This window comes from Oryx dammah, unplaced genomic scaffold (genome assembly GCF_014754425.2).
Source record: "Oryx dammah isolate SB20612 unplaced genomic scaffold, SCBI_Odam_1.1 HiC_scaffold_28, whole genome shotgun sequence".
Lineage (NCBI taxonomy): Eukaryota > Metazoa > Chordata > Mammalia > Artiodactyla > Bovidae > Oryx > Oryx dammah.
The window spans coordinates 79,215,685-79,227,863 of record NW_024070212.1 but is presented as its reverse complement, the minus strand read 5'-3'; the positions used below and the strand labels follow the sequence as shown (position 1 = coordinate 79,227,863).

General features: G+C 40.1%; 1 protein-coding gene across 1 annotated transcript in view; it reads left to right on the top strand.

Annotated features, from left to right (window-relative positions):
• The window catches only part of ROR1 (receptor tyrosine kinase like orphan receptor 1), a 194,800-nt gene extending 183,808 nt beyond the window's left edge, over nt 1–10,992 (top strand). The window contains exon 8 of the mRNA XM_040232675.1: nt 6,486–10,992. Within this exon, the coding sequence (XP_040088609.1) occupies nt 6,486–7,913 (1,428 nt within the window). The 3' untranslated portion in view covers nt 7,914–10,992. The remainder of the gene's footprint in view (nt 1–6,485) is intronic.
• The last annotated feature ends 1,187 nt before the right edge of the window (nt 10,993–12,179 follow it).

The following is a 12,179-nucleotide window of genomic DNA, read 5'->3' as shown; positions in this document are numbered from 1 at the left end:
ATTCCAGTCCCAGAGCATCCTCATCACCTGGGAACCTGTCAGAACTGCAGAATCTGACTTACAGAATTAGAAACTCTAGGAGTGAGGCCTAGCAATCTGTGTTATAACAAGCCCTTGGGGGGATTCCAGTACCTGCTCTGGTGTAGACTCTGCTGGTCAGTTCTTGAGATTCAGAGAGTAAGTCTGCAAGGAATATAGTTCTCAGAAAAGACTGTGCCTCCAAAGAGAAGCAAACCTGGTCGTATCCTCCTATCATCCCAAATACCACTCCCTTCCCCCTGCAGTTTCAATAGGGCCACGATCTGCTTCATTATTCCTCTAATAGAGCTGAGGACAAATGCTGCTTGTGGGACCTACCCCTCTCCTGCAGATACTTGCATCCAGCTAGAATCGGCATGTGTGTACAGTGAAAGATATTTGTGAAAGGGCAGCAGTGGTAGGGCATGAGGGATGGGAAAGGAACCAGTGTAAGAGATTCCAGGACGACAGGAGGAGCCTTGTCCATTGCAAGAACATGAACGTCAGTCCTTCCCAGCACCTGCTGCTGGAGCCACCTTCCTGTCCCAGACCACCACCCTGGCTTCTGGTTCACACCACCTTCCTGGGGCTCTGCTTTCTATCTGTGTCTCTACGTCACTCTGGACTCAAAGTAAAGCCATCAATCATACCCCATTCAGGATAGAGGTGAAAAGTCACAGAGCGGAATCTATGCTGCACGCCAACGTTGATGGCCATCACAAAATCCTCACCTCATTTCCTGTGGTAATCATTTAGGACAAGTGAGCAGGAAATAGCAGGTTAGTCGCAAGCTGTGTCACCCAGAGGTGTATTATCACCTAAGGTGTAACTTCCCAAAGGTGGAGAGAGAGAAAGTTGCTGAGTCTGTCGCTCTTATCCATCTTCCATCTACATAATTGCAATTTTTAAAAAAACTCTACCCACGGTTCATTGCTTTCATACTTCAAGTTAATGGATGTAAAAGGGCCACATGTCCTCACTTAGCATTCATCACTCAGGTGAGAGAAGCCTGGCCTCTGTAGCAGCTGTTTAGACAGGACTACAATACTCATATGGACTCACATCTAACACCTCACCATCTAAAAATGTTCTCTCTTCATTTTCTTTCTGGTCAGCGCTCACTGAAGCCTGAATACAGTTGCTTTTCAGAAATTTCAAGGGGAAGAAATACAATCAGATTTTAGAATAATGTATCAACTTCTACATCAACTCTGATTTTTCTCCCCCGCCAAAATTCTCTAATTTTTTAAACCACACTGAGGCAGATGTGTGTTTACTTTGAGAAGTAAAAATGTTAACATTTAAACTGAAAGCCTGTTTCAGTTTTAAGGTACTTAATTGCCTTACAGCATATAATAAACGGAGCCCATCTTGTCATTCAACTAATGGAGGGAGTGATAAAGAGATAGGAGCCCAGGACCCTATTCATTCCAGCTTTCCTTTGTACTTGGTTTACTTTGGCATCGTGCCTCATGTGTATTTTACACTTCTTTACATTTTGTACATCCCTGTATGACAAATACTTGTCAAACAAAAACTAAACAGATTTATAACCCTTTAACTTGAAATGAGCCAAAATTGAACTGCCAAAACTTTATGACTTCATTTTCTTTCATAGTTTTCCACTACATTGGTTCAAACAGACAAACCCCACTTGAGGTCAAGCAGAGGTCATTTCACTTTCATTACTAAAATATAATTTACAATATGCCAGACCTAAACAAGTTTAGCCTAAAGGGTTTGTATAATGTAAACCATCTGTTCCTCAACAATACAGCTAATTTCCTGCCGTCACCATACAGTCTACTGACTGCTTCTTTAAGGATTTTTATGATTTTTTAACTAGTTCAGGATTTATGTAAAATTTGAAAATGAGTCTATAGTTAAAACTCATTTGTACCAAATAACTTGAGCATTTAAAAAATGCAAATCACTGTGTAAATTGTTCCCCTGAAACCAAGCTCTGAGCAGTTTTTTTTTTTTTTTTTTTTCCTGGGTATTTCTATGCCGGCTGCTGCACAGGTGTTCCAAGAAAAGGTTTTGTGAAATTGATCGTTTTAGTTACTTTCCATGCTTCTTCCCAAAGCAAATCCCCAAATTTGGTTATGACTATCTCTTGTGAACTATTCCTTCCTTCTATCGGCTGGAGAAGGGTATGGACTACATGCCTTCTGCCCCACTGGGTATCGGTAAGCTATGACAAGGCACACTTGGAGTCAAAATGAACTTTTTTCATGTGTCTGAACAGGGAGAAAGAAGAACAATTATCATTCCACAGAGTGACCACACACCGAAAGCTGACCTCACAGCCCTGCAAGGTGTCAGGCCCCAGGCTGAGCTGACAGAGATGTGCTGAGTCCAACTGGGACTATTGGCCGGCGGGCTTCTCTGGTTTCAAACAGAAGGCCTTATACACACAAAGACAGCAGTTTTGGCTCTCTTAAAAATTCCTGATAATTTTCTAAGCCTCTTTCTCTGTCTATAAAATGGCAAGAGTAAAAAGTTCTTCTTCTGTAGATGAATACCAGAGAACTAATTTGCTTACCTCAGTGTAGGGGAATGCAGCCGGCCTCCTTAGCCATGAAGCCCCAGGGGCCATGTGTCAGGCCAGCGCCAAAGTCCTGTCCACCTCCTCTTCTCTTCCCATCCACACAAGTTTGGCCTGCTTGCTTCCTTTCCCATCTGCCACCATCTACTCTTCCCCATGGGTTTTTTTTGCTCCCTCCGCCTCCATCTGCATCTTCCAGAATCCTCAGAGGAACAAGCCACAGGACACTCAAATTCTTACCCACCCGCAGGTTCCAAGACAGACTCTGTCATTTTAAAAGAATTTTTTAAAAAACCAAAAACTACAGGAGAACAGAGAAAGATTAACAAGAAACTTAAACATTCCTTTTTTTTTTTTAAACATAGACGGCTATCTAGAGCTATTTGAGGCTGGGCTGTGCTGTGCTTCCCGGAGAAGGAAATAGCAACCCACTCCAGTACTCTTGCCTGGAAAATCCCATAGACGGAGGAGCCTGGTAGGCTACAGTCCATGGGGTTGCAAAGAGTCGGACACAACTGAGTGACTTCACTTTCTTTCTTTGTGCTGTGCTTAGTCACTCAGTCATGTCCGACTCTTTGCAACCTCATGGACTGTGGCCCGCCAGGCTCCTCTATCCATGGAGATTCTCTAGGCAAGAATACTGGAGTGGCTTGCCATGCCCTCCTCCAGGGGATCTTCCCAACCCAGGGACTGAACCCATGTCTCCCACATTGCAGACAGACTCTTTACCATCTGAGCCACCAGGAAAGCCCAACAATAATAGAGTGGATAGCCTATCCTTTCTCCAGGGGATCTTCCTGACCCAGGAATCAAACCAGGGTCTCCTGCATAGCAGGCAGATTCTTTACCAACTGAGCTACCAGGGAAGCCCTATTTAAGGCTGTAAATAGATCTAAATCATTTGCATTGACTCAACTTTTTGGATTACTTCCCTAATATGGATAATAAAATTGATTTAAAGACCACTTATTAGGTGGAAATTACTTACATACATTGTTGGATTTAATCCCTACTATAATTATGGAGGCTGCTGCTGCTGCTGCTTCTGCTAAATCGCTTCAGTCATGTCCAACTCTGTGCGACCCCATAGACGGCAGCCTACCAGGCTCCGCCATCCCTGGGATTCTCCAGGCAAGAACACTGGAGTGGCTTGCCATTTCCTTTTCCAGTGCATGAAAGTGAAAAGTGAAAGTGAAGTCATTCAGTCGTGTCCAACTCTTCGCGACCCCATGGACTGCAGCCACCAGGCTCCTCCGTCCATGGGATTTTCCAGGCAAGAGCACTGGAGTGGGGTGCCATTGCCTTCTCTGAATTATGGAGGCTAGATATTATATTATCTTATAGATATGGAAATAGAGGTTTTGAGAAGTTAAGAAGTCACCCAAGTTCAGTCACCTATAATATAGGACTTATCCCACAGGATTGTTGTAGTAATGTTAGTTGCTCAGTTGTGTCCAACTCTTTGCAACCCCATGGACCATAGACCACCAGGCTCTTCTGTCCATGGGATTCTCCAGGCAAGAATATTGGAGTGGGTAGCCATTCCCTTCTCCAGGGGATCTTCCCAACCCACGGATGGAACCCTGCACATCTCCTGCATGACAGGTAGATTCTTTTCCATCTGAGCCACCAGGATATTCGTCAAGTGCTTAGAACAGTGCCTGGCGCATAGTAAATGCTATATAAATATTAACTATTATTAATGAAAAGCAGCAGATCCAAAGTGCAAATTCAGATTCGTGTTGATATGAGTCCAAAGGTCAAATGGTTTGAATGATCACACCCTGCCTATGGGTTAGCTTCAGTGGCAGAGTCCTAAATCCTCACTGAGTTGTGTGCATTCTAGTTTGCTTCAGTCGTGTCTGACTCTTTGTGATCATCAGGCTCCTCTGTCCATGGGATTCTCCAGTCAAGAATACTGGAGTGGGTTGTTCTGCCCTCCTTCAGGGGATCTTCCCAACCCAAGGATCGAACCTACATCTATGTCTCCTGCATTGGCAGGCAGGTTTTTACTACTAGCACCACCTGGGAAGCTTAAATCAGTTTATATTCCTTGGGTTTAGTTCCTCATCCCAGTTTCCCTCAAAAGTACTTTATTACCCCACCGTTACCTTTCTCTAATACCAAAAGCATGGGGATCCTGTTTAGATCAAAAGTAATACCTTCCATGCCATTCAGGACTTCCACATAAATTGGATTCATTTAAATCATTAAGAAAAGTTCTGAGGGAAACCCTCAGTTCTGTTTTGTTCACTTAAGTGGGTATCTTGCTGCAAGTTTATTTACACTTATTATTAGGTTAATGGGCATTTTACCCTGGAAAATATCAGCCTAGAACAGAGCTAATCATCATGAATTCTAGATTAGCAGAGTTTGAATTGGAGAAATTTTTTACTTAATTTTCCAAACTGTTAAACGGTGTGCACAGAGCTCTGAATTCCATATGTATTTGCAAAATTGTCAACTTCAATTGGGATACTCACAGCAGTACTCTTTCTGAAAAATAAGGATTAAAGTCCATTTAATGGGATTATTTTAAGAAACCAGTTTATGTACAAATGCATTGCTTTTAAACTTTTTCCCTAACAAATTAGGTTATACTTCAGGATAGATTGGAGCTGAGTTTCAAAAATAGTAAAAACACATGACATAATAGACATTTACTGTCAGATCAGATGTCACAACTTAATACTTATTTTCATTGTGTGTTAGTTGCTTTCTCCTGTTTTAAGGTCAATCAGTAAATAATTCACTGGCAAAGCTGTAGAGATAATCAGTTGGTTTGAAGGCAATGGCTCCCTTCAAAAAAATTGAAATCTGATTGAAAGGACAAAATATAAAATGGACAAATGTTGTTTTTCTTTCATTAAAAGAATAGCAACAGCGAGATAATAATTGCTAAAAGTTAAACAGCCCTTACCATATGCCAGACATTGTGCAAATTCACAAAAACCCTACAAGATAAGTACGATGATTATCATCCCATTTTATAGATGAGAGAATTGAAGCACAGAGTGGTTCAATATTGTACCCAGGGTCACACAGCTGGTGAGCAGAGAGGGCAGAATTTCAACCTGAACTATCAGTCTCCAGAGGTCATGCAAGTAACCAGTTATCTCACTGTGTCCTGCACGTAGCGACTTTCGGACTATAAAGCTAGAGGGATTGTAGAAGGAGGCAAAGACCAGAGTGGTCAGGGAGAGTTTCAGAGCAAGGGTTTGAAAAGTAGAGAGGAGCCCCTGCCAAACCTCCCCATCTCTACTATGGGCACCTCAGAACAGTCTTTTATTTGGTTTCTCTGGCTTTTAGCTCAACATACACTTTAAAAATAGGACAGCATTGGAAGAACAACGGTGTAAGGCAAGAACATGCATGGTGTTTGCATGTGGATGATAAGGAAACCTATTCAGCTAAATGATGCCATCATGTAGAGGGGTAGCAAGGGTAAGAGCAAATCACAGATACTCTGAAGTGTCAGGCTAAGGATGAAGGCTGTATCCTCTGCAGCACTGCTTCTCACACTCCAGTGTTCACTGAAATCACCTGGGGTCTTGTTAAATGCACATCCTGATTCTGTAGGTCTAAGGTGGGCCCAAGAGTCTGCATTTATCATGATCTTCAAGTGGTGCTGATATTGTTCTTCCCAAGACCACCCTTTGAGTAGGAAGATTCTAGACAATAGCAATAAAGCACTGTAGGAGCAGGGGGTATGGATGGAGGGATAGGTGAGTGATGGACAGAAATTTGCCTATGGCTAAGTTTTAGCCAACAATTTTAAAGACTTCTAGATGTACAACATTGTATTTAATTTGATATATAGAACCTTTCTTGATATAACCCATCCCTCATTTCAGATGCCAGGATATCTTGCCTTAGAAAATGCTTTAACCAACATTTTTTTCTTTTCTTTTCCATACAGAGCAAGGCTAAAGAGCTGCCTCTTTCTGCTGTACGTTTTATGGAAGAATTGGGTGAATGTGCTTTTGGAAAGATCTATAAGGGCCATCTCTATCTCCCAGGCATGGACCATGCTCAGTTAGTTGCTATAAAGACCTTGAAAGACTATAACAACCCCCAGCAATGGACAGAATTTCAACAGGAAGCCTCCCTGATGGCTGAACTACACCATCCCAATATTGTCTGCCTTCTAGGGGCTGTCACTCAGGAACAACCTGTGTGTATGCTTTTTGAGTATATGAATCAGGGAGATCTCCATGAGTTCCTCATCATGCGGTCCCCACATTCGGATGTTGGATGCAGCAGTGATGAAGATGGGACTGTAAAATCCAGCCTGGATCACGGAGATTTTCTACACATTGCAATTCAGATTGCAGCTGGCATGGAATACCTGTCTAGTCACTTCTTTGTTCATAAGGATCTTGCAGCTCGCAATATTTTAATTGGAGAGCAGCTTCACGTGAAGATTTCAGACCTTGGGCTTTCCAGAGAAATATATTCTGCTGATTACTACAGGGTGCAGAGTAAGTCTTTGCTGCCCATTCGCTGGATGCCCCCTGAAGCCATCATGTATGGCAAATTCTCTTCTGATTCAGATATCTGGTCTTTTGGAGTTGTCTTATGGGAGATTTTCAGTTTTGGACTCCAGCCATATTATGGATTTAGTAATCAGGAAGTGATCGAAATGGTGAGAAAACGACAGTTGTTGCCATGCTCTGAAGACTGCCCACCCAGGATGTACAGCCTCATGACAGAGTGTTGGAATGAGATTCCTTCCAGGAGACCAAGATTTAAAGATATTCATGTCCGACTTCGGTCCTGGGAGGGACTGTCAAGTCATACCAGCTCTACTACTCCTTCTGGCGGAAATGCCACCACTCAGACAACCTCCCTTAGTGCCAGCCCAGTGAGTAATCTCAGTAATCCCAGATATCCCAATTATATGTTCCCAAGCCAGGGTATTACACCACAGGGCCAGATTGCTGGTTTCATCAGCCCACCAATACCTCAGAACCAGCGATTCATCCCCATCAATGGATACCCAATACCTCCTGGATATGCTGCATTTCCAGCTGCCCACTATCAGCCAACAGGCCCTCCCAGAGTGATTCAGCACTGCCCACCTCCCAAGAGTCGGTCCCCCAGCAGTGCCAGTGGGTCAACTAGTACTGGTCATGTGACCAGCTTGCCTTCATCAGGATCCAATCAGGAAGCAAATATTCCCTTACTACCACACATGTCGATTCCAAATCATCCCAGTGGGATGGGTATCACCGTTTTTGGCAACAAATCTCAAAAACCCTACAAAATAGACTCAAAGCAACCATCTTTGCTAGGAGACTCCAACATTCATGGACACACCGAATCTATGATTTCTGCGGAACTGTAAAATGCACGACTTTTGTAAATGTGGTATACAGGAGAAACTAGAAAGTCGTAGAAAAGATTTATATTCAAATATTTTTATTAAAGTAAGGTTCTCATTTAGCAGACACTGCAACAGTATCTTCTGTGAAGTTTAACTGTGTCTTACCAACCAGGGCAGACACCAGCCAGAAAAGAAACGTTGTGGGATCAACACTCCATCAGGGTGTATGCCCTGGCGTTGGGATTGGGACATCTGGTTTCAAGTACTGAACACTGTAAACCAGTGAAGAGGAAAAGAACCTTATGATTAAGTATCAAACCAAAAAGGAAAGTCAAATGGTGCTTTATGTATTCACCTTTGGTCACCATGACTGCTCTCTCTCCAAAATGTATATACCGTAGCATTTGTCTACCTGCTGTCTTTTCTTCAGGACAGATCTTCAGGAATTACATTGATTCAATTTAGATTCTGTGCATGTTTGCGTGGAAGTGATGTTCAGAATCAATGAGGAAACTAGGCCAAATTTAAAATCCCAAATGGAAACGAGCCATAAGACAAGTGTAAGTTTCTAAGACAAGTGTTAAGTTTCTGAAGCCTTCTATACAGTGGGGCTTCTTGGAGAAGGTGCAGAGTATGCTTCTCTGTGAATCTCCTCTGTTGATCATGAAGGCCTTTTCCACAGTGTGTTTACACAAGCCCTTGAAATAACTAGGGCATCAGATCACAAGAAGGCTAGATGTGGATGCTGAAGTTGTTTGTGGGTTGATAGTTCTCTGTGTTGCATTAGAAATGAGGCACCAAAGGCAGCAGAGTCAGAAAAGCGGCCTCTTGGCGTAGATCAGCATCTGTGGGAAGGGAACAGAGTTCCCATGGGGACAGCCTCACAGAAGCTTCCCTGGACCAATAACATTGAAAAATAGAGGTGTAGCTACAGACCAGATCATCTGTACTTGCCTCCTCCTGCATATGAGTTGTCCAAGGTATAGGAGTGCACACCATCAGTGGACTCTGGGGCAGGAGGAACTCTTTGTTATCAATATCTAGTTAATTTAAAGTTTCTCACACTTTATTTTCTTATCTGGAAATGTTCACAGATTTTATTCCAGCACCAAGAGTTATGTGACAGTTTATCCATAGAGTTAGTTGAAATCCAAAGACTATGAATTCTATTTCCAAACTATTACATATCTTTGAAAACCAAGTACTGAGTTCTCATCAAACATTTACCATGAACTGAATTTTTTAAGCTGGTAAATAGAAGCAAAATGATCATTTTTGCCTTGTTAGAGGAAGGTATCAAATGTGCATCTCATGCCTTACCTGCTAGACATCTTTTGCCAAACTTAGAGTTCTTATGGGTTTCAAGTTCTATATAAAAAGGAATATTATGATTGATGTTTCTCTTGTTAAACAAACAAAAAAAACTCATTTATTCTAAGAACAATGTCTCAAAGTCTCATTTTTTTTTTTAATTTTACAGCAGAAGAGACTTACAAAGAGACTTACAGGATATAAAATAATTCCTGGCAATAATATTTGATAAAGAGAATGTAAGATAATTAGAAGCACATTGACATTTCAATTTTGTAAAACAACAAATTCAGTTAAGATGAGAAATCAAAGAAATATGTTTACAAAAATGTGTGGCAATTTTCCCAAACAATGAATCTTCAGACAACAAACATGGACCAATAGGTATTGTGAACATAAAAAATTGGCTATATTCAGATTTATTTGGAAATAAATTAATACAATTTTACGGCATAAATAAGCTGATTCAGCAGTTACATTTTTTAACTTTAGGTAAAGGCGAATATTTGTATCCTTTTGTTGCTATGCAACTGTTTAATGATGAAGATTCAACCACAATTTTGTATATCATATGACAATCAATTTCTTTTCCGAGAATATTTATTATTTTAAGGAAACACAATTTCAGTGAATCTGAGTTTTTCTAGGAGTCCCTTAAAGGGAAATTAGCATTCCATGAGCCAGTAAAATATCTACTCTGAAAAAACATTACTATGGGTAAAAAATAAATTCAGCTTAGTTTTTTATAAAGAACTATAACATTTATTTTAAACATTTTATAATTACTGAAGTCATTAAGGTAAACAAACTAAATTTCAAAACCACTTGTAATAATGTATTTTATAAAGCACTGTGATACTGCATAACACAGTCCCTTTTGTATTAAAATAGTATTTTTTCATAGACTGAAAAATATCTTTTGCTTTGTGGACAACATTTTGTAAGATGACTTTATTTTCAGATCTTTTCCCTTTTTGCACAAAACTATGTTTATGGTTTGTATCACAGAAATGAAATATATCTCTGCATTTTTATATCTGGTCTGTTTCCTTGTTTCCTTTGTTTTTAACTCAATATAGACTTTTTTTCAAATATATAATGGCACTATTCAGATATCTTGCCCTATCTTTCCTTGTTTTCACTGCATGCATTTAATCACTGTATTACTTAATGTTTGATTTGTTATTATGGGCATTTCAAATAGACAAGCATGAAATTGTAATGACAAGAAGCCTATTTTATATTGAGGATATATGCATTTGTATTTCACACACCAGAGATATTAAACACTGATTATTTTATGCTGCTGTTTATTAAAAATGTTTACCATAAAATATTTCCTGAATATTGCTATCATGGAGGTATTTGGGAATTTTAATATTATTTCTCCTAATGTTTGACATTTCATAGAGGAATCATAATTTCTATTTACTGCTATTTCATTGAAATGCTTTTTCTTTTTTAAGTAAGCTTATATAATAGACTTAAACATTCTTTTGCTAGTGACCACAAATGGAAGGAAGAATTCCAGTGATTTTTATGACCATATATCACCCATCTATAGATGGCAAGATTTAAAGTTTTAAAATCAAAATAATATATTGAGTAATTACTTGACAAATGGATTATCAAAAATGGGTTTTAAAGTTGAATCTTTTTATGCCTTGATGTTTCTGTATGAACTGAGACATCAAAACTCATCTTAGAACTCTGAAAAAGCTGTGTACATCTTATCGTGTTCAACTTAGACTCCAACCATATTGATAAAATAAAAGAAATGTGGCCATTTCATTGTCACAGCTTATCTTTATGACCTTATTTGCCCAAAAGAAAGAACTCCCCATCTGGCGATTAATACACACTGTCAAAGACAATGAGTATCATTATGAAAGTTCAAAGAACTTGTCCATTTCTGCTATTTAATACAGAAGGGGATACAATAAAACCTTCAGGGCCTTATCCATATGTTTTAGGTACAGCTCTTGTCACCACCTCAAACTCAATAAAGCAATCACTTCACAAGGCAGTGAGATCTGTGTCAGGTTGGGTTTTCCCCTCTCAGTTGAATTCCTCAGTCTGCCCTTCACTCCCATTTCCGTCTTATGTCTCCAGGCTCTTCCCCTCCCACCATTCCCAATTCCTTCAACCCTAGGATGGGGGCCTTACCCTTAAATCCCTAATCATCAACATCTGCAGGCTCACAGCACTACCTCAGATAATGCCTCCTACCAACCTCTCAGTACTAATTAAAGATGAGCTCTGTTATCTACACACCTTCAAAGATGGTTACCTAACACAGAGGTTCTCAAAGTGTCCTCAGACCAGCAGAGCTGGAACCTGTTAGAAATGCACACTGACAGGCCCCACTTCAAAGTGATGAATCAGAAATTCTGGGGCATGCTCCAGCAATTTGTGCTTTAACAAGCCCTTCTATTGTCTAAAGATTGAGAATTACAGAACCAGCCCAGAAGTCTAGGGGTGGAAGGTGGGAGGATGCTCATTACATCCTCAGTAATGTGCATAAAAACATTTAATAACATTTCAAATGCTTTAGTCCCCTTAAAGGTAGTCAAGTTTCGCTTCAACAAAAATTCAAAAGAGAAAACCAAATGTTGTATATTAATGCCTACATGTGGGAATCTAGAAAAATCATATAGATGAACTTATTTGCAAAGCAAAGGGGGAAAAGAGGGATGGGAAAAAATGGGAGATTGGGATTGATATATATACACTATGTATAAAATAGGTAACTAATAAGAACCTACTGTATAGCACAGGGAACTCTACTCAATGTTCTGTGCTGCCCTAAATGGGAAAGAAATCCCAAAAAGAGCAGATATATGTATACATGTGACTGATTCACTTTGATATACAGCAGAAACTAACACAACATTGTAAAGCAAATATACTCTAATCTTTAATAAAAAGGCACAACATAAAATTCAAAGCTAAAAATGTTTGGATTAAGCATTTGAC